This window comes from Protobothrops mucrosquamatus, unplaced genomic scaffold (genome assembly GCF_001527695.2).
Source record: "Protobothrops mucrosquamatus isolate PMUCROS unplaced genomic scaffold, P.Mucros_1.0 scaffold32, whole genome shotgun sequence".
In the NCBI taxonomy this organism is placed as follows: Eukaryota; Metazoa; Chordata; class Lepidosauria; order Squamata; family Viperidae; genus Protobothrops; species Protobothrops mucrosquamatus.
This window is the reverse complement of record NW_015386416.1, coordinates 793,676-816,652: the sequence shown is the minus strand read 5'-3', so window position 1 is coordinate 816,652 and position 22,977 is coordinate 793,676. Positions and strand designations below refer to the sequence as shown.

The 22,977-nt window shown below is 39.9% G+C and overlaps 1 protein-coding gene across 1 annotated transcript in view; it reads left to right on the top strand.

Annotated features, from left to right (window-relative positions):
* VPS41 (VPS41 subunit of HOPS complex) overlaps nt 1-22,977 on the top strand; it is a 158,504-nt gene that overhangs the window by 16,698 nt on the left and 118,829 nt on the right. The window contains exon 4 of the mRNA XM_015811174.1: nt 13,672-13,749. Coding sequence (XP_015666660.1) covers nt 13,672-13,749 — 78 coding nt within the window. The remainder of the gene's footprint in view (nt 1-13,671; nt 13,750-22,977) is intronic.

The window sequence follows — 22,977 nt, the reverse complement described above, 5'->3', positions numbered from 1 at the left end:
GTCTCCTTGTATTCACAGCACCATGCTGCTGAGATTTATGCCGTTTGGGGTGATGCAATGTTTTTTTTTTCTTTTTGTTTTAATTCAAGTTGTAAACTCAGTGTTGTAAGAGAAATAGCATATACATTTTTTAATAAAAAAGGACAAGCAAAAACCTTAAATAAAATCATATACAAGCTATATGTCATAAAAGCCCTCCCTCTGCCTTCATTAACCAATTTCTTGGAATTTTTGTCTATTTGAAATTAGCTTTACTTTTATAATCTTTTAATTTCAATAATTTTTAATCCTCAAGTAACTTCTAACATTTCAATTCTAATTTTATGTACAGTTTTATATGTTTATATTATACTGTATACCACTCAGAGTTCCTTCTTGAAGGAGATGGGCAGTCTAGAAATACAATATATATTATTATTCAATAATATTGAATAATTAATCTATTATTATTGTTGTTGTTATTATTATTATTATTGATCATCGCACAGTAAGCCAGATGGAAGCAGTTCCTAGTAAGGCCGCCTTTTGCAATTGACTAATGGTGTATTTGTCAATGCCAATGGTGTTCAAGTGGTGCTCCTGTTGTTTTGGGATTTCACCCAAGGCGCCTATTACTATTGGTACTACCCTTGCTTGCCTTTGCCACAGTTTTTCTATTTCTATTTGTAGGTGTTTGTATTTTGTTATCTTTTCCAGTTCTTTCTCGTTTATTCTGCTATCTCCAGGCACTGGAGACTTTTTTGTCTTTCTTATCTACAATTCTTAAGTCCGGGGTATTATGTTGCAGGTGCTTGTCTGTTTGAATTCTGAAGTCCCAGAGCAGTTTAACTTTATCATTTTCTATGACTTTCTCTATTTTATGATCCCACCAGTTCTTGCTTATAGGCAAATGATATTTCTCGCAGATCTTCCAATGCACCATTGTTGCTACTTTGTCATGCCGCTGCTTGTAGTCAGTCTGTGCGATCTTCTTGCAGCAGCTTACCAGATGGTCCACTGTTTCTTCATCTTCTTTGCATAGGCGGCACTTACTGTCTGTTGCTGTCTTCTCAATTTTGACTTTGTATGCATTTGTCCTTAAGGCTTGGTCTTGTGCAGCCAGAATTAGTCCCTCGGTCTCTTTCTTCAACTTTCCTGCTCTTAGCCATTGCCAGTCTTGTTATTATCTGCTTTCCCAGCTATTTTTTAAAATGTACTGGCCGTGTAGTGCTTTGTCTTCCCATGTCTCTATTCTGTTCTTCATTTGGTCTTTCTTGTAGGCCAGTTTGGTCTCTCCAGTAGTCAGTAAGCCTTCCTGATAATACTAATTTCAGTGCATCTTCATCATTGTCCTTCAGATATTCTTCCAAAGCCATTTCTTCTTCTTCAACCATTTGATGTACATCCAGCATTCCACGTCCATTATTTGCCTTGGTAGATAGAGTCTGTCAATGTCACTGCATAGATGAAGGGCATGATTCATTGTCATTATTTTTCTGGTCTACCTATCCATTGCTTTTAGTTCTGCTTGAGTCCAGTCCACTATTCCAGCTATGTATCTAATGACTGGAATTGCCCAGGTGTTGATTGCCTTCACGGTATTTCCTCCATTGAGTTTGGACTTTAAGATCTTCACTCTCTTGATGTATTCACCTCTAATCTTTTTTTTTTACTTCAGTTTGATTGATGTTGTCAGCTTGAAGGATACCCAAGTATTTGTAGTAATCTTCCTCATCCCGACTCTTAATGTTATTTTCGTGGGGCATCTTGATTCCTTCAGTTTTCACTATTTTTCCTTGTTTGACAGTAAGTGTGGTGACAAGCAACAGGGAGAAAGCGGAACTATTTAACTCATTTTTTGCATCTGTCTTTACACAAAGGGAAAAAACAGACCAACCTATCAAAAATAGTGCCAAAAAAACCAGAATAGAAACACAAGTTAAGATAGGCAAGAAAATAGTAAGTGAGCACCTGTCCAGCCTAGACGAGTTCAAATCGCCAGGACCAGATGGATTACAACTCAAGGTTCTCAAGGAACTAGCAAATGTGATCTCTGAACCATTGAACTATATTTTTCAAAGATCCTGGAGCATAGGGAACTACCAGAGGACTGGAAAAGAGCTGATGTAGTTCCCATCCTCAAAAAAGGAAAAAAAATGGACCCAGGAAATTACAGACCTATCAGCCTGACCTCAATACCTGGGAAGATCCTGGAAAAGATAATCAAACAACGAATCAAAGAACACCTAGAGGCAAACAAAGTCATTACTAAAAGATGCTCTTCAACATCTTCATCAACGATTTGGACGAGGGGATAGATGTGGAACTCATCAAATTTGCAGACGACACCAAGCTGGCAGGAATAGCCAACACTCCAGAAGACAGGCTTAAGATACAGAAGGATTTGGACAGACTTGAACACTGGGCACTATCTAACAAAATGAAATTCAATGGTGAAAAAAGCAAGGTTCTACATTTAGGCAAGAAAAACCAAATGCAAAGTACAGCATAGGTGGTACCTTGCTCAATAGTAGTAACTGTGAGAGGGATCTCGGAGTCCTAGTGGACAATCACCTAAATATTAGCCAGCAGTGTGCTGCAGCTGCCTAAAAAGCCAACACAGTGCTGGGCTGCATTAACAGNGAGGCAGGACAAGAAGCAACGGGTGGAAACTAATCAAGGAGAGAAGCAATCTAGAACTAAGGAGAAACTTCCTGACAGTGAGAACAATTAACCAGTGGAACAACCTGCCTCCAGAAGCAGTGAATGCTCCAACACTGGAAGTTTTTAAGAAGAGACTGGACAGCCATTTGTCCGAAATGGTATAGGGTTTCCTGCCTGAACAGGGGGTTGGACTAGATGACCTTCAAGGTCCCTTCCAACTTTACTACTACTACTACTACTACTACTACTACTACTACTACTACTACTATTATTATTATTATTATTATTATTATTATTATTATTATTTGTCCAAGCCAAACTCCATTGCAATATCTCGGCTATATATACGGACAGTGTTCAGCAGCGATTTTATTTCAGATGATGTTTTTCCATACAGCTTCAGATCATCCATGTAGTGGGATAGTCTGGCTGATGTTTTTGATGTTTGGTAGCCATGTCCTGAGATATTCAGTATTGTTGACAGAGGAAACAATGAAATAATAAATAGTAGTGGTGATAATGAATCTCCTTGAAATATTCCTCTCTTGATATTAACCTCTCCCAGTCTTTCGCCATTGACCTGCAACTGTGTCTTTCCTTGTGCCATCGATCTTTGCACAAATGTTCTGATGTTTCTACTGACTCCTGTTATTTCTAGTCATGTGGCAGAGAGTCAAATGCCTTTTTGTAGTCAATCCATGCCATATTCAGGTTGGTCTTCCTTTTCTTGCAGTTTTCCAAGATCATTTTGTCTATTAGGAGTTGATCTTTTGTTTCTCCAGCATGATAGATGGAGAATCCACGGATGGGTTAACTCTGTCTTCCTGCCCAATTAGACTAAGTCTGTCAAACTGTGCCCAGGAAAGACATGATAATTTTGGCTCCCAGTTTTTCCAGACTGATTCTAATTGAACAGGTTGTATGGTTCCTTTCTTTATATTTGGTGGGAAACAATCCATTCGTGAATTCTCCATTCCCTCTCTGCGCTTGGATCAGCGCAGCGCCTAACCACTCTGCGGTTTTTTTCCCTCTCCTCTTGAACTGCAGGCCCCAAGAAGCCTTTTTTGGCTTCCGTTCCCTATTCACCTCGTTAACTGTGCTGGGACCAGCGCAGCGTTTAACCGGGAAACGTTCCCTTCTTCACGGAGCTCCAGTCTCTAGGAAGCCCCTCCTCCGTCCCTTATCCGGGCACCATTTTGGAAGCCGCGGGGGGGGGGGTTTCCTTCGCAAATCCTCTGCAGCCTCTCAGTGTTTGCCTGCCATAGAGTCACTCAGCGTGCCTGCAACCAAAAAACCGGCTAAACGGCTGTTTTCCTCACAGCCATTTACTTTCCTATCGTCAGCCTAATTCTCCTCAGAGTACCCTCAGGTAGCGGCTGCCATTTTAGGCGCTGCTATCACTTCCTCCCTGCCACAGGAGGAAGGAGAGCAGATTTATTCCAGTGAAGGAAGCGTGTTAGAGGCATCAGAGAACATTACATTATTTAGCTCCATAAAACAAAGCAGGCGCAGGGGCTCCTTTCCCCCCCTTTTTTCTTACCAGTCAAGAAGGCTCTGGTATCAGAGCCCTTCTTTTGACTATAGCCTTTCAGGTCTCAGAGCGATCACTTTGCAGGCCACGCATTTGAGGCTCACAGTGGCCAGTAGCAACCTGCTGGTTTTACACATCAGGTGAATTATCTTTATCTTGCCTCCCCTTCCTCCATTCTCTGGACAAGCCTCTCAGAAGTGGATGGTCATTGCAGGAGGCAACAGTTATAGCCCTAGGCCCCAGCCTAGGTGTTCCCTCATCCATTCAACAGACGAAATGTGCTGGCCATGCCATTCTTGGCCTTGCTGCCACCAACTAGGGCTAGTGAGCTGGCCGTTATCACTGGGGTGATCTTGCCGCCACTAAGCGAGCTACCTGTGAGCTGGCCGTTATCACTGAGGTGATTTTGCTGCTACAGTAGCCTTGATCAGGGCACTAAGAGTGCATTCAACTGGTATTTCAGCCATCAGGAGCGTTGCAGGTGTGCCAGTGTCCATTAAGTTGGTCCTGTAGCCACCATTACCCTAGAGTACTTGTTGATACCAGTGGGGTGGCACACAGCCACAGATCAGTACTCTGCTCCTTTACTTTGAGATCCCTCTCAGCATACCACTGAGATATCTCCCATTGTGATGGCAGACAAATACGGCACCTAGGTCTTCGCACGGTGCCCCCAGCACTTCTGGGCAGACAAAGCACAAGTCCTCCAAGCTGGAGGCTACTGGGAGGCTCAAGGCCAAGGCCATTTCTGGCAAAAGGCCCTCCAAAGCAGCAGAAAGAGGCCAGCAGGAGACACCAGGCCTTAGAGGAACAGTTCTCCAAAGCCCAGAAACAGGGCACGATGGACTCTGGCCATGCCTCCCCTGCTCTCGCAAAGGCTTCAATATTTGGCCCACAATTCGATCCTCACATCTTGTCTGCCCAGAGGGCCTGGGAAGGGAAGGGGACGCTGGCCAATTCTACTTTCCCAGGGCTGAACAGGAGGAAGTGATTCCCTTCAGCCAGGGACCTAGCCTTCGACTGGCTCCTCCCATGACCAGAGTGACACAGTCAAGGCTTGAGGCCACCTTCACGCCCACAGCAGCGGGTCTTTGAACCTCAGAAACGCAGGGGGTCACCGGAACAATTAGAGGCCCTGATCTCCCAGGCGGTCGCCCAGGGGTGGCGATGGCCAGAGGAACATTGCTGTCACTAAGCTACATGTGCATTGGCTGTTACCATTGAGTTGGTCTTGCTGTCACTAAGTGAAACACATGTGAATTGGCTGTTACCATGGAGTTGGTCTTGCCATCACTAAGTGAACTACATGTGAGCTGGCCATTTCCATTCAGTTGGTCTTGCCGCCACAGTTGAACTGACCAGAGCACTGACCGTGCCCTTACTGGTCCTGCTGCCATCAAGAGCATTGCATATGTGAAGGCAGCACCATTAATTTGGTCCTGCAGCCACCTTAACCTTTGAGTACACTGTTTTCTTGCATTGAGTGGCCTCGCGACTATCAGTACTCTGCTCCTTACTATTGAGATCCCTCTCAGCACACCACTGAGATATCTCTGATTGCAATGGCAGACAACTTGGCATCTCAGACTCCACAAGATGTCCCCAGCACTCCGAGGAAAAGGAAGTCCAAGTCCTCAAGACAGGAGATGGCCGGTAAATTTAAGGCTAAGGCTATTTCTGTCAAGAAATCCTCTAAGGTGGCTGAGAAGGAGGCCAGCAGGAGATACCAGGCCTTAGAGAAACAATTCTCCAAGGCGCAAGAGCGTCAGGGTGTGGCTACCTCTGGGCTGGCATCTCCTGTTCCCATGGAGGCTTTCGTCTTTGGACCACAACATGCTCCTTCAACTTCAACTGCTCCAGGGGCCTTGTCCCCAGTAGGGGAATCAGGTCCTTTTCAATTTCCTAGGGCAGAGGAGACCAAAAAACAAAAAAAACAAAAAAAAACAAACAAACAAGCAGAGGCAAGCCGCCATCTTGGCCTCGCAGAAGGCCTGACAGTGAAAGTGCTAGCCATACCATTAAATTGGTCTTGCCATCGCCAATTGTTACTAGTGTGCTGGCTGTTACCTTTCAGTGGTTCTTGCCGCCACTAAGTGAAGCACTTTTGACCTGGCTGTTACCATTGAGTTGGTCTTGCAGTCACTAAGTGAACTACATGTGAGTTGGCTGTTACCATGGAGTTGGTCTTGCCGTCACTAAGTGAACTATATGTGAGCTGGCCATCACCATTTAGTTGGTCTTGCCGCCACAGTTGAACTGACCAGAGCACTGACTGGTCAGTGCTGCCATCAGGAGCATTGCATGTGTGAGGGCAGTACCATTAATTTGGTTCTGCAGCCACTTTAACCCTTGAGTACACCTTTTCTGCAGCCACTTTAACCCTTGACTACACCTTTTCTTACATTGAGTGGCCCTGCCACTATCAGTACTCTGCTCCTTACTATTGAGATTCCTCTCAGCACACCACTGAGATATCTCTGTTGAGATCCCTCTCAGCTCACCACTGAGATATCTCTAATTACGATGGCAGACACCGATGCAAAACACTTGAGATCCCTCTCAGCATTCCACTGAGATGTCTCTGATCGCAATGGCAGACAATGCTGCACCTCCGACCCCTTGAAGTGAGCAGCACATCTAGGTGCAAGAAGCCCCAAATTCTCCAATCAGGAGGGGGCAAGAATCTGCCAAACCGGAGAAGAGATAGTCCAGCAGGGGGCATTATCAGGAGCACCTACCAATGATTCAGAGGGTCACTAGGCCTTCTTCAATGGCTGCCATTTCAGCTCCTGCACTACGACTCACAGCCTTGATTGCCTATGCCTCCTCTGCTTACAACTTGTTGCTATTATGCGGACCGTTACCATTAGGTTGGTCTTGCCACCACCAAGTAGATTACATGCGTACTGCCTTTACCATTAATTTGGCCTTACCACCACTAAGTGGGTTACACGTGTACACTAAGGCCTTGCCACCCCTAAGTGGATTGCATGTGTGCTGGTCGTTAACATTGATTTGGTCTTGCCACCACTGTGAGGTTTGCCAGGGTACTGACCGTGCCATTATTGGTTTTACTGCCATCAAGAGTAGTGTAGTGCGCTGACCGTACCAGTATGTTGGCCTTACAGCCACTATTAATCTTAAGTTTGCTGGCTATTTCCATTAGGTTGGTTCACAGCCACTATCAGGATTGTGAGCGTGCCGGCTATTGCAGCCATCACCACTATCCACTTCTTGGTCTCTTTGGTCATGTTGGATTCAAATTTAGTCTCTCTGCTCCCTCACTCGGAGCAATTCAGCCTCAAGGGTGACTAGGCTTGCAAGCAGACAAAACACCATCAGATTTGGTCTGTCTCTGGAATTGTTCAAGGAAACTGTTCAGTTCACCCTGACTTCAGATGCCAGTTTGTTTGGCTGGGGAGCGCAACTAAGGTCACAGTTGGCTCAGGGCCGGTGGTCCCTGTGAGATCTGAAGCACAACATAAACTGGTTGGAGCTCAGAGCCATATATCTGGCCCTACACCACTTCCACAACAAGGTGGCGAGACAACACGTTCTAGTCCACATGGACAACGTGGCGGTGAAAGCCCATGTGAACCGGCAAGGGGGTACCCATTCCAGGTCCCTTATGGCCGAGGCCCAATTGTTGGGATCCTGGGTAGAGATCAACCTCTCCTCACTCAGGGCCGAGCACATCTCAGGAGAGGCAAATCAGCAGGTGGATTTCTTGAACAGGTCGACAGTGGATCACTCCGAGTGGCGACTGCACCCTGATCTCTTCAGGGAGATATCGGAGAGGTTCGGTCATCCGATACTGGATTTGTTCGCTTCTCCGGCAAATTCCCAGCTTCTGAGGTTTTTCTCCCAGTTCCCATCTCCAGAGGCGGAGACGGCAGATGACCTCCGCAGTCCATGGCCCGGGAGTCTGCTATATACATTTCCTCCTCTCCCTCTGATCCTGGCAGTCATCCGGAAGATGCTGCAGGAACAGGTAGTGGTGATATTTGTTACTCCACAAGATGGCCGTGGTTTGCCGACCTTGTGAGCCTTTCCATCTCTCCCCCGTGGAGGATCCCTCCAGGTCGCATTGCACTCAGCCAGGAAGCTCTGCAACATCCAGAGCCCAGTGGCTCCAGTTAACCGCCTGGCACTTGAACGGCGGCTCCTGACGGAGGAGTCCTATTCGTCAGATGTAATTGCTATGATTCAGGCCTCCTGACGCCCTACAACAAACAGGTTTTATGACTCCACATGGAGAAGTCTCTGTCACTGGTGTGCAAAGTTAGATCTCTCGGCTATTACCATCCCGAGAATTTTAGAATATTTATTGGAGGGGCTCAACAAGGGCTTGGCGCCCCAATACTATCCGCAGACAAGTGGTGGTTCTATCCACGGTGCTTACATGAGGCAATTCAGAGCCATTGGCTCAGCATCCCATGGTGCACTCTTTTGTCAAGGGAGCGACCAACACCAAACCGCCCGTGGATCATCGGTATCCCTCTTGGGATTTGGCACGGGTCTTGCAGGCCCTTACCTCACCACCATTTGAACCCATCAGAACCTGTATGCTGCGGTTCTTGACAAATAAGGTAGCCTTCCTTATAGCCATCACGTCGGCTAGGCACAATTCTGAACTGGCAGCTCTCTATCAGAGATGACTTATACGTCTTTCATGCTGACAGGGTGGTCCTTCGATTGGATCCGTCCTTTATTCCAAAGGTCAATACTTTATTTCACAGGATGCAGGAGGTAATTCTGCCAGATTTTTGCCCTCATCCGTCTCATGACTTGGAACGTCACTTGGCACGCCTTGGGCGTCCGCAGGGCATTATGCTATTACATGGAGCGGACAGCATCCTTTCGCAAGTTGAAAGCCCTCTTCATTTCCTTTCAACCTTCTTCTATGGGGCAGAAGGTTTCTGCCTTCACTATAGGCAGGTGGATCAGGGCTTGCATTGCAGGGGTGTATCAATCACATTCCCTGTCAGTTCCAAGTCATATTACTGCTCACTCCACTCACAGCGCTGTGACCTCCGCGGCGTGGGCGACACAGGCGTCCATTGAGGACATCTGAAGGGTGGCAACATGGTCCTCGCCTTCCCCTTCCGTGAGGCATTATAAGCTGGATAGGTTTGCTTCTGCGGACGCCTCATTCGGCCGGAGAGTGCTACAGCAAGTAGTGCCACAAAGTGGGACACAGGCCCAGACTGATTTCCTCCCATAGGGACAGGGTGGCTTTGGTATGTCCCATTTGTGGATTCTCCATCTATCATGCTGGAGAAGGGGCGTTGTCTTACCTGAACGCCTTTTCTCAGCATGATGATGGAGAATCCACACCCACCCCTTAGTGTCCGTCAGGTCCTGTGTCGGGTATGGGAGCCAACACATCGGACTGTCGTCAATAGCTTCGCCTTCGTCGTAACTGGGAGGTCTCCTGGCCCAGGAGAGGCATGGCAAGTTTGACAGACTTAGTCTAATTGGTCAGAAAGATAGAGTTAACCCATTCGTGGATTCTCCATCATCATGCTAAGAAAAGGCGTTCAGGTAAGACAACACCCTTTCTCTGCCATCGGGGCGGCTTCCTTTCTGCTCGGGTGGAAAGAGATTGTTTTCAACTAGATGCTGTTGTACTGCATCAGCTACAAGTTAGTAATTTGAAAGTTGTTGGTAAGCAGGTAATTGGCCTGTAGTTGCCTTGTGTTGCCCCTTTTGCTGGATTTTTCATTATTAGGTAGGTTTTCCCAGTTGTTAGCCACTTTTCAATTTCTCCTCCTTGTAGTATATTGTTGAATTGCTTGGCAATGACTGGGTATATAACAGTTAGATACTTCAACCAAAACCCATGCAGTTCATCTTCACCTGGTGCTAACCAATTTTTGATCTTCTTTGCTCTTTTTTCTGCCATTTTTGTTGTTATTACTAATTCTTTCATTTCAACTTCTGTTTTATTTGCACCCACCTCTTTTAACCAAGTCACATCCTTGTTGTGTTTCTTTGAGTTATCCCATATCTGCTTCCAGAACTGCACTGTTTCTTCCTTGTCAGGTACTGACTGATTCATTGCAGTTTCTCCATTGATGGATTGGTAGAAACGTTTCTGATTGGATTGAAATTGGAGGTTCTGCCTATAATTTGCAATTCGAGCTGCGTATCTACTGATTTTCCTGGCTATAGCTGTTATTTGCTGCTTTATTATTTCCAGTGCTTCCTTGATCTTCCTTGTTTCTTGATTAGGTATTCTTTGGTCTTCTTGTTCTTCAGCTTCTTTTCTTTCATCTGTTCTAGCTTGCTTGCATGTGATCTTAACTTGCTGATCTTATTTTCTAGTCTAACCTTCCATTTTTGTGGTGCACTGTTTGTTTGTTTTTCTTCTTTGTTGATTTTGCATCCCAGGTATTCAGTTATACAGCTGTGCTGTACATTAGTTGGTTTGTTTCTTGTAGTGAATTGGTGCTTATACTTGATATTGCAGTATTTGCATCTTTTAATGCTTGTGCTAGCTGTTTCTTTGGAACAAGCTTCAATGCAGGCAGCCTTATTCTGTTGTTTTTGTGCTGTTCTAGATGCTCAGTTATTCTTTTTTTCAATTCTTTTATTTCTTTAGTTAGAGGGCTTTGTTCTTCCTGAGGAAGAGGTGGCTGGTTTCCAAATGAGAACAGTTGTATATCTCTGCTGGATTCCTTCACTGCCAACTCCCCCTGGTTTGCCTCTACATTCTGAATTACTTCTGGCAAGGCTTTGATTTCTTTGCCCTGGGTAAGCCTTTGCAGTTCGTCCAATTCTGTTTCTGTGAATACTTTATTTCGTATTATAAATCGGTGTTGATCTGCTAGTTTCTGTTTGTTATTTCTGATTCTGGATGTTGTTCTTTCCAGAACTGATCCATTCGTTTTAGATATCCTCTTCTTGTTGGACTTGATCTGTAGTAACATATCATTATTTCTTTGTTTTCAATCACACCATATTTTTTATGGGAGAGACATTCTTTGTCTGACTCCTCTGATGAGACCTGTCCAGTATGGTTGAACCTCTGGCATAGCTCTCATCTTCCTCAGAGTGCACAAGCCCCACATCATCATCATCATCATCATCATCATCATCATCATCATCATCATCATCATTATTATTATTATTATTATTATGGATCATTGCACAGTCAGCAAGATGTTCAGACTGGATTTGGCATTTTGTCTACCTATTGAGTCCTTACCAAGGACCTGGGATAGGCAGATGTGGATGTTTGATGGTATTACAGATATCGTCGCAGGATGGAAGCAGTTCCTAGTAAGGCTGCCTTTTACACTTGTTATTATTATTATTACTATTATTATTATTTTTATTATTATTATTACATACATATTATTTAAATATCCATGGATGCTTATCAAGTATATATTTTTGTACCATATTTCAACAAAGGCAATGCTCTTTTCTACCTCCCTTTATATAAACATAGCATGCACATGCTGATTATGATGGGAGAGGTTCAGACTTATTGGACTTATTAATCATCACCAGTTCTGCAAAGTTTTTTTGGGCTTTGATGGTTTGACAGCTTGCAAGTATGGTGTTTACTTTTTTAAAAAGCAAATGTCTTAGACCACAGTATAAACTGTTTCAATATTTGAAAATCTCTTAATTATAGTGTCACAAGGAACAACATAATAACAACATTGTTTCTAGCACTTTTGGTTTCCTTATAAACTGAACTATTTATGAGAAGGATCATAATGTTAGAAGCTGATACAGAGCATCTTTTAGGAATTGGTCTAGCACAATGCTGAAGCTAAAAATTGAAGATGGAATGGGCATCCTTGCTACGTCTTGCTCTATGAGTAAATAAAAAGAAATAACACTGTAGCATCTACAACAGATGTATTTTCTGATTAGAACAGTTTACTTTGTTCAGACTACAAAATCTGGTTTATATTTTCCCTCCGGAAGTATTTTTTTCTTTCAATGATAAAACATATTTTCACTGGACCTGCTGTCTGCATTGGATGACTAATCGTCCTGGCATCCAGTGCATTCAAGCAGGCCTGTGCAGTGGAATAGTCATACCTAGTTATGTCTGCACACCTGATGTTTTATTAACTAGTATTGATTTTTTAACCCTGGGGACTTTTTTCTTTCTGTAAAAAGGCAACCTTGCAGGAGTGAAAGGCATTGCAGGGGATGAATTTCTAATGAACCCCTTCTCTCCTTGCCTCTCTTTCTGCCTTTTTTGACTTCTCTTTAATGTGGCTTCATATTTTAAGTGCCTGAACTGAAATTTCATTTTAAGCAATTCCATTTTGATAAATCCTTTTAAACCTTGACTTTCTGTAAGGTTATTAAAAAAAAGATTGTGCTGCTTGACTGACATGCTTAGTAGTGCCTGTAAATTTGAGCATTTCATTATAGGCTGCAATGAAGCGTGTTCACATGCAATGAAATACAGAGAATTTAGCAGTCTGACCACTTGAGTAATGCCAAAGGAAGGAAAGGCACTCTGTTTTATACCAAGCAATAACAAACTTTTTGATATCATATTTTAAATCTATTTTTTATCTATGTGATGGCATAAAACCTAAGTTCCTTCTGCATTATTTTGAATTCTCTGTGTGCTCATGCAGCACATATCTTTCAGTCAGATTGATCTTTCCCCTAGGCTGGCTCCTAACTATCTGCATCTAAACGTTGTGTCTGTAAAACCAGAGTGGACTTTGTAATTTGCAATGCAAAACTTTTCTTGTATTGACCGGTGACTGGGTTTGCTAAAACAGAGATCTGCCATTTTCAAAAAGTGGGGGTTAAGTAGTTTTCTAGACTTGTAGAAATAATGTAGGTGCTTGTTTGGACTAGTAAAAATTAACTTGGTTTTACTATATAAATGGAGTCATGTAGTTTTATAACACATACAAACATTGTTTGGAAAAAAGCCAAAATCTCATCTTATCTGCAAGCAGAGATATCACAAAATTTCAACTGTTTTTGCTATTATGTTATTATGCTTATTTTTATTATTATTCCGCTGTTGCCACCTCTCCTACTTCTTTAAAAAACAAAGTGTAGGGGAATACATTCTAGTGTTGTCACGACTTATGGTGCCATACTATCAGTCCATCTGGTTATTTGAATATTTCTCTGAAGGTTAAAGGTTAAAGATCAAAAATGATAAGGGCCAGAAGGAGAATTGGCTTTTCTATTGCTGAAATAGCAATATTTCATTTTTATCTAGTTTTTAACATGTCAAGAATGCAGTAAATGAGAGTTTTACATTTTTACAATTTCATTCTCAAGTATTTGCTTTATATTAACTCCTTTTTTAGATGTCATTTGTATTTTGCTATTATAATCTTTGGATAAATTTTAGGAATGTTACTATATGATTCATGGTTTATGCTTGATGTACTTTGCTGTACAGTAATATTTAGAACAAACAAATGGTATGTTGTATACTGTCCCAATCATAATTTCTCTGGATAATGTCTTTCTCCCATTTTTTTTCTATTTAGTTTTTGGCACTTGGAACACATTATGGCAAAGTTTATTTGTTAGATGTCCAGGGGAACATCACACAAAAGTTCGACATTGTAAGTACAAATTATATTACCATAAGACCATTGCAACCTAAAATACTGTATTTAAAATCAATATAACATTTATACTTGATTTATTCTTCTGTAGGCACTTCATATAGCAGTTTTTGTTGCCATCCCATTGTCAATAGAACATTATGATGAACATAAGAATGAATGATTGAAGAGTTGATAGATTGAAATGCAGCCAGAGGTCCCCAGCCTTTTGGGTACCAGGGACCGATTCCGTGGAGAGAAGTTTTTCTGCAGACCGGAGGGGACATAGTTTCATGTACTGCCTGCATTCCGCAGATGGGGCTTTGCTTGTTTGCACAGCCCGGTTTCTGGCATGCTGCGGCTTGGTGCCGGTCCATGGAACGGGTTGGGGACCCCTGCTCTAGGCAGTTTGCAAAAAAAATCTAAACCCATATAAAATTCTATCTTTCAGCTAAAACAATTGGGTAAAAAGACAAGATTTAAGCTCTTTTCTAAACTCTAATAAAGAAGAGGGATTGATTTTAGTCCAGTGATAATTTAGCATATTATATACCGGAAAAATCAGAATTTGCTGTTTATACTAGAGTCTGTTATTTCATAGAGATTGCATGGTTGGAGTCTCCTGATTCTTACCCCAGAATCTAAAAATATCTGTACATGGGAAGGAGGTCCTATAGATGCCTAAGCCATACAAGATTTTATATACCAGAATGAGCACCTAAACTGAAGTTAAGCCCTTATATGATAAACCAGACTAAAAAACTAGTCCCATATAGACCAGGACAATTTTTATTGTCATAGCTATAGTAGCAGAATCTTGCTGAAATCTGAATATGCTTCTTCCTCTCTCACCCTTTAATTCTATGTGGACTGGAGAATGTTTCTCTGAGATGTTTTCTCAAGTTAGTTTCCTGGCCCACGTTCAAGCTCTGCTTTTCTGACCATTGTCTTGATAGCATCATTTCCTCTTATCTGTCAAAGCCATCCCTGTGCCTTCTACAGACAAGAAAATAAATTGATTTTCAATATAGCTAATTAAACACAACGCTCCTATGGAATCCCCAAAAGTTGCAATTAGTCATCCTTGGTGATACATTTTAAGCCAGTTACAACTTTATTTTAAAAAAAACACGGCAAAAAATATATTGAGAAAATAAAAGTTGATTATTTATTCATTTTATATAATTTTCCAACTCACATTTGTGATTTGGAGCAGCTTAAAATTACCAACACATATTCATTAAATCCAAGGACATTCAACTGACTATTAATATATATTAAGGCAATAAGTTCCAAATCTGTGAATGATCTTTCCTAGTAGCTCCCCATAGACATTAAATAAGGTTTTTCTTTTCTTTTCTTTTGCAAATTCTAGGTCTGAATCTAGAGTGAAATGGTTTAAATAATTAGCTGCCTCCAAACATTCCTGGACCTGCAGTACACAAATACTATAAATTAGTACCATAGACATCTTAGGTATGATAGTACCTGAAGTAGTATCAAACTCAACATGAATTCAAGAAATCTTATGGTACACAATTGTCCAAATTACTTAAAGCAGTGTACAGATAATATTAGGGCACCAGCTGCAGCCTCCAAGGATTTCATTATCTGTTCAACATCAACACCCTGAAAGGTTTTCTGCTGATATAACCAGAAGAGGGGACCATTGCTTCTTTTTCTATTTTCTGACTATACATTTCTCATGCTTTCTCAGCAAGGACTCAGTAAATTACTTTTTCAATCCAATTCACTTATTTATTCAGTTTTAAAGATATTTTAGCAGAAAGTTTATATGTATTACTCAGTCAGACCAAAAACCTGGTTGCATGCAAGAATTAAACTATAAACAGAAGTTGGCTGATTACTGCGATGCAGAGTAAGAAACTTTTATACAGTATTCTGTCAAGAATTCAAATTTAATTCTAGGGAACAAATGACAAACTAAAAGAGGATTTGACAATTGCAGCCAAATTAAGAGCTAGTGAGTAGATTTTTTCATAATTCTTCTCCAGACAAGGAGAAGATTTGAGATTAGCCATAAGGCAGTTGCTCCCCACAAGGAAGTTGCAGAAGAATGGTCAATGAGTTTGCATCGTTCTTTTTCTAATCATTTTCAGAAATTGCTTCTTAACTGCTTTTCAGTTATTAGGAAGCTTTGGATTGACAAGTCTAAAAACATGCTAGGTTTCCTTTAATCCTTAATGAAAGAAGTTTTAAATACAAGTTTCAGGACTTTAAAAACCTTTTTTTTTAATAAACAGCAAAAGGCTGATTAGAACTTTGATTTTGGAAAGTTACAAATGAATAATGGTCCAGATGGATTTGAAAAAATGTTTTGGAATTAAGAATAAAATTTCTTCCCATGAGAAAATATTGTTGTTTTGTATTAACTAAAAGAATATTAGGACTTTGAAAATTGAGATTAGAGAGAAGTAGAAGGGACTAAAGATTACAATTAAAGGAGAAGTCTTAAATTTATTTACAAATACAGAGTAAACCAAAATATTTTAATGCTGGGCTTATTGAAGAATATTTTTGAACAATGCAAGTTAATTTTAAGATTGTCTACCTGTATAAATAGACTGTGTATAATAGATGTTATGTAAGAGGAACAAGGTTTACTTGTCAAGATTGAGACTGATCTGAAAGTGGATTTAAAAATGATATGCTTCAAGAACGATATGGAAAAAGATCCTACACTGGACATACAAAAGAACCAGCTGATGTCTTAATAATTAAAATGATATATAACAAACCAAAATAACAAACCAGTGACCTAGATAGTTTTTCTATATTGGATTTATAAAAGAGGCTTGTTAAAAGGTTTGAAGAATTTTGTCAGAGGAGACAAAGGAAAAAAATGAAAAGAAATCATGTTCTAGGAAATTAAACTAAAGATCCAGATTATTAAAAGTAAAAGGAAAGAATATGAAGTTGGTTTATTTGATCAAGGTTAAAATATATATACATCTCTGGTAATCTTTAATGGACCTTCGTTGACATCAGAACTGAAATGATGAGGTTTTAAAGATTTGTTTATAGATTAAAAGATGGAATATGGGAAGAAATGACCATTTGTTTTATCTTAACAGAAGGTGATAAGTTATTAAAATTGTTTATGTTTGTGATGAAGGAGGAAGTCATGTACTTATATATATTTTTTCATTTTCTTTACTATAGTCTTATTTTTTTCTTTTCTACTTTTTTCTTGCTGTTGTTTTATTGTTTTAAAATTTGTATGATTTCAATTGTTGCAATTTTGATTTTTTTAATAAAAATTATTAGAAAAAGAATTTAAATTCAAATTTTCATGCTCTTACTTCTCTGAATTAATGGATACAGAGTGTATGCTCAATGGCCCTGAAGATTGGAGGTTGTGATACATTTACATAAAGTTGTCTCTCATCTCTGTTTTATCGAGTAAATTTAGGGGGAGGGATGGGGACTGCAGAAAAAAAGGGGGGATAATCCTTCTCTGGGATCTGCTGGGAAAAGTTATTCCTGTCAGTGGCAGGAGAACTGAATGTAACTGTTAAAAGAAATATATAATTTATAATAGAAATGATATGCCATTAGATTTAATAAAGTACAATTATTTAGATCCAAACTATGACTCTGATCATAAAACCAATGGAAGTAAGCTGTCTTAAAAACATTTATTTTTTTTCTGAGTACGCAAGTAAAATTGGGTTGGAGTCTAACCTTATGTGACTGTAATAATATGATTAAATATTTTCACAAAAACTTTCTCATAAATGCATTTGTTCAAAAATCACAGCATAAAGTGCATTTTCACGCGTTTTACACAAGGAGAAAATAGTAATTTCTATGGTTATAATTAGGAAAATTCATTTGCATCTTTGGATGCTTCTGGCCTATATCCTTCCACTGATTTTTAACATGCATCCTATCATACAGAGATGCCAAAAGTAATTGAAAATTGACTGAATGCCTTCTACTTCAGTTTATCTCCTGCAAATATATAAAGCTAATATTTTATGTGAATGTCCTGAAGCATGGTCTCTTAAGGGATTGTATTGATTGAAAAAGGAGATTTTTTATTGTTTATTGTAGTTTCTTGGGATGGTAGAAAAAGTGCAATGAGAATTTATGTAAAGCTGTATTCCAAAACATAAAATATACCATATGTGTGAATGCTGAAAAATACATACAACATTCTAATGCATAGGATAATCACAAATACAATTGGGCAAATATTTCTGAATCAGTTGTTCGTTCTTATCAAAATATTTGAACAGAACAAATGATCTAAAGCTGAAATAATAACCTTTCACAGAAAAGGTAAGAAGCTGTTTAAAAAATAATTGCACCATGGTTGTGTAAAACTCAGGCCTTAGAAATAAACCTTTTCAATGCTTTTTCAGGGATTTTTATGGATATTTTAGTTTGTTTGATTATGACTTTCTTGAAAGACATTTTGCTGGTATTCCAGTTGTTTCATATTTGTGGCATACTTCAAATTTATTACATATTCTGTGGGATTGTTATACAAATTGGGAGGTCTCCAAAAACAAGTATTCCCACATTTTTTTAATTTCAGAAGAATAGTAGATGGTCCCAATATATATGAATATTTCTTTTCCCGTCAGAGCTCTGGAATTGATAGGAATTGTTGGTTGGAACTCTTCATTTGAATTATGTAAACTTGATCTGCTCTTGGCTTTTCCTCCCGGCCTCCATCAATAAATAATTTTTCACTAACTATCATAAAATCAGGCAAGCAAATATCTTGTAAATACCGTGTTTTCCCGAAAGTAAGACCTGCCCTGAAAATAAACCTTAGCTTGATTAGGGGGTGAATCTAATATAAGCGCTACCCCCCAAAATAAGCCCTAGTTTTGGGGTGAGGCACATGCTTAAAAATAAAGCTAGGATGGAGGTAGGGGTGTGGAGTAGTCCCAGGTGCCCTGCACCCACTTACCGTTGCCGACTGCCTCTCCTCACCGGCACACTTCTGCAGCATACCCTGGGCTGCATTTCACAGTCAGAGGCCTTCCGGAAAGGCCTGTGACTGTGAAATAAAGGCCGGAGCTCCATTTTCAGCTGCAGAATGAAGCTGCTCCTTTAGCTGCAGAAGAAGTGGTCCGGCTGGATGGGGCTGTCGATGCCGCTGTGGTGAGGTGAGTGGAAAAGACACCCCCCCCAAATAAGACCTGGTGTCCCTTTTGGAGGCAAAAAATAATAATGATAAGGTCTTATTTTGGGGAAAACACAGTAGTCAATTAGTTAATAAAAATGGTTGCTCCAGGTTTATCTGTGTCTTGCCTGTGTCTTACTGTTGCTAAAATGATTTTCAGTTGGACCTAGGGCACAGTGCTCTTCAGTTTTTTTTCACTGCCAAAGCAATAACACTTTTTTTTCTGGAGTTAATTGTCCCACTTTATTGAAATTCTTTATTTTTCCTTCTGATTTTTAATTTATGTTTTAGTTGTTTTCAAAACCCTTCAGTCCCCCCACCTTTCAGGAAATCCTGTTCTACTATTACAGGCTTTCAACTTTCAACCTAATTTCCTAAGTGCCAGCATTGTAGGAATAACACAAACCCCTCCCGCAATTCTTATGGGTATAAACAGTGCATTTTCCCATTGGTAAATGCCAAACAATAGGTAATAATTTATGAGCCTCTATCTGACAACAAGCTTTAAAGGTGGCAGACAGGAGTTTTCATCTTGATATGATATGACAGCTTTTGAAAGATTCTTCTCTCTCCTAGATATTAATGTTGCAGCTGAGTTTTAGCCCAGCATGGCTGAAAGATTGAATCTCTTGCCCAAAGACTGCTGTATTCTCCTCGGTCAGTTAGAACTGCATCTCCTAAGGCCATTTAATCTCAGATTTTGTCTATAGCCACAGAACCATAGAACTCCACGGAAATTCATGCTGATCTCTCTGAACTGGCACTTAATCCATTAATCCATTACACTATTTTCATCCAGGCAATCCATTCAAAGATGAGAAAGACCCCAATTTCTGGAGATGCTGATCTCTTTGAACCAACACCTTTTACATTGGAATAAACTCTTTTAATGTTTTGCTCAGTTCTCCACTGAACAGAAATCTAGCAAAAAATATAAAAGACTTAATTAATTCTGTTTTGCCACCTATATTGTTTCATTTAGCTCATCAGAAGTAGTTCATTCTTCTGAACCATTATTTAATGTATGGTATCTACAGAGGTCATGCAATCTCTAATATACAAATTTAGTTTAAATAAAACATTGACAAATATGCCACACCAGAAGCAATGCATGAACTAATGTTTCATCTATACTCAATTTCTTCCAATTTAGCTCTTGGAGAGTTTGATTTTCGAATCACTCTTTGAGCAGTAGAGCAAATTATATTGGTTTCTAAAAAAGTTGAACAGATAAATATATTTTAACATTTCAATCAATCGGAATACAGCTTGAAGGGACCTTGCAGGTCTTCTAGTCCAATCTCCTGCTCAAGCAGGAGATCCTGTATAATTTCGGACAAGTGACTGTCCAGTCTCTTTTTAAAAACCTCCAGTAATGGATCACCCACACCCAAAACTTCTAATTACTTCTAACCCACTATTAATTGAACTTCAGTTCAATTCCGAAGGCAAGTTTAAGTTTCACATTTATAGCAGTTTGACCGTATACAATATCTAATCTATTGTCTTTTAGTCTTATGTTGGAAACTAGGAAATTTGGTCTCTTTTGAATAAAGATTTAGATTACAACTGCTCCTTTTTTTTCCTTCACTTGGTAATAATTTTTTTTACTTGCTACTGTAAACCATTTCATAAAGACTAGGTATGTCTATCCTCAGGTATCTCCACCACTTCTGGACTGGATCATTTCCTTTGCTGTTTTTTTATATCAACTCTTTTGGTTAGCCCATGGTTGCTGTCCTGATTCACCTCCTTTTTCTAAAGGTAGTCTTTTGGAAGCTCATTAGCTGAAGCACAGCATGCCTTACAAAGAGATCACTACTTATGTTTCAAAGAGACAAATTATCTTTCATTCAGATATTTGCAAAATTCCAAAAACAGTTTAAACCAGAATGTCACATTATTTCTCTTTTCCTCAACTTCCAATAGCATTGAAACATTGCTTCATTCTTTGGAGGTCCATTATTTTTATATGAATTATATTACACTATTTCCCTGGGACAAATATTTTTGTCTGGCTTCCAAGGCCTCTGAACGGGAGTGGTATTTTCCTCCACTATTGGTATAAAATGATTGTAAGAACTATCAAGTGTTATTCTGAATTGGACAAGCTGTTCAGATAATAGCATTGACAGCCATTCTCTTCTACCTCACCATCACTCAGCACTTTAGACTGGCTTCAGTTTTCAGAGAGCTGCGGTCCTTGAAAAGGCATTCTACTGTCATCTAATCTCCTCAAAAAAGATTGTTATGTATATGAGTGAGCAAGAAGAAGAACTAACTATTTGCTTGTAGTGGCAATTACTTAAATATTTATTTAATGTATTTATTTTCAGGACTTATATTACTGTCATCTCACAGTCTAGGTGGCTCAAAACAGTTAAAATCAAATCAATCAACCAGCCTCTCCTCTCCCCCTCCAAACTAAATACTGTCACAACTCAAATGGTTTCTTAGTCAAATGCTTGGAAGAAGAGCCAGATCTTCACAGCCCTCTGGAAGACTAAAAGAGTAGGGATCCCTCTGATTTCTGTCTGTTGATAAACTGTTCCAAAGACCGCTGCAGCTAATGAAAAAGCATGCCTCTGAGATCCAATGAAATGGCAATATTTAAGAGATGGAACCTGGAACACACCCACCCTGTTTAATCTAGAAGGATGAGCAGATATCCTCAGGGTAGATGGTTGCAAGTAACATGGTCCTTTACCATGTATTCACAGAATTCATTTGTAAAGTCATGGGTGAGTTACTGGTCGTTCAGATGCATTCTGTCAGTTTGAAGAATTAAAGATGTTCAGGGGAACCACATTTAATAATGTCCGTGTGATAAATGGGACCTCTGTCAGACAATTATGTAAGCGGTTAAAAGTTCTGAATAGGGCTGTACATAGGTATAAACTCTATGTGAACCACATATAACCACTCAAGTAAGTACAGTTACAAGTAAGCAATATGCTTTCTGTTCCAGTAGAACATTTAAAGTTGCATATGTTCTTTAGCATATGTACTGCCCTAGGATTTGGGTGGTAAGTCACCCCAAAATAATTTTTATAAAAGCCAGTTGTTTTCCCTTGTCTTCTTTGAAGATTTAAAGCCATCGTGACATAAGGTCCAAGTACGAACAAATTCCACACTGATAAGTGCATAAATATTTTTTTTCATCAAAATAGGCAAGTTATCCTTATTAAAATATCTGTTTAGTATATTTCATTGTAGTTAATCCTTTATATTAAGGGAGAAAATGAAATAATTCATTATTGCAGGGGTGTCAAACTGTTGGCCCGCGGGCCGGACGCATCACGTGGAAGCCGTGCCCACCCCATTGCTGGCAATTGCAAAACTGGCCCGATACATTGCACAATGTCATGTGACGTCGCGAGTTTGACATGCCTGCATTATTGTAAAATGAGGTATTGAGGTTCAAAGTAAGGCATGTTGATCAAGCTAAATAGGACGCATGAAGTAGAACTTGGGAAACTGTTGAGATACTCTTAATGGCTTATTATATGATGATCATTTATATGTCCATTTTGTTTTGTTTCTGCTCACCAACATGGCTACTTTTTTTGTCAGTAACACATGCTTAAGATTAACTGATCTATGTTCACAGATCGCAACCATTTGACAAACGGGTGTCCCCTTATATTAGGGTTCAATGCATTGAATGAGGTGAAATGTGTCAAATGAATTAAAATTATGACTTAAAGAGGAAACAGAGAGGAAAAGTCAGTGAACTCCACTGACAAAGGAGGATGCAGAAACAATTTATGATGTATTAATTCCAAATGCTTCTTCATCTTCTCTGTTCCTTCCAAGACTGTCTAAAATTTATTAATATAATTATTGCTTCAGCTGACAGCTTTGCAGATTAAAGATACAAAAGCTATACAAACACATTTGGCTAAGTGACTAATCAAACATGCTTTCAGAAGACATTCACATGCTGTTGTCAGATCTTTTAATAATTGTTTATTTCAGGCAAATGTAACAAGGCAGGGTTTGTGCCAAAGAAATCTTGCACTTTCTTTAGAGAAAAGAGTATGTAGATTGCTTTATAAGTGTTAATAGTTTATCACACAGACAGA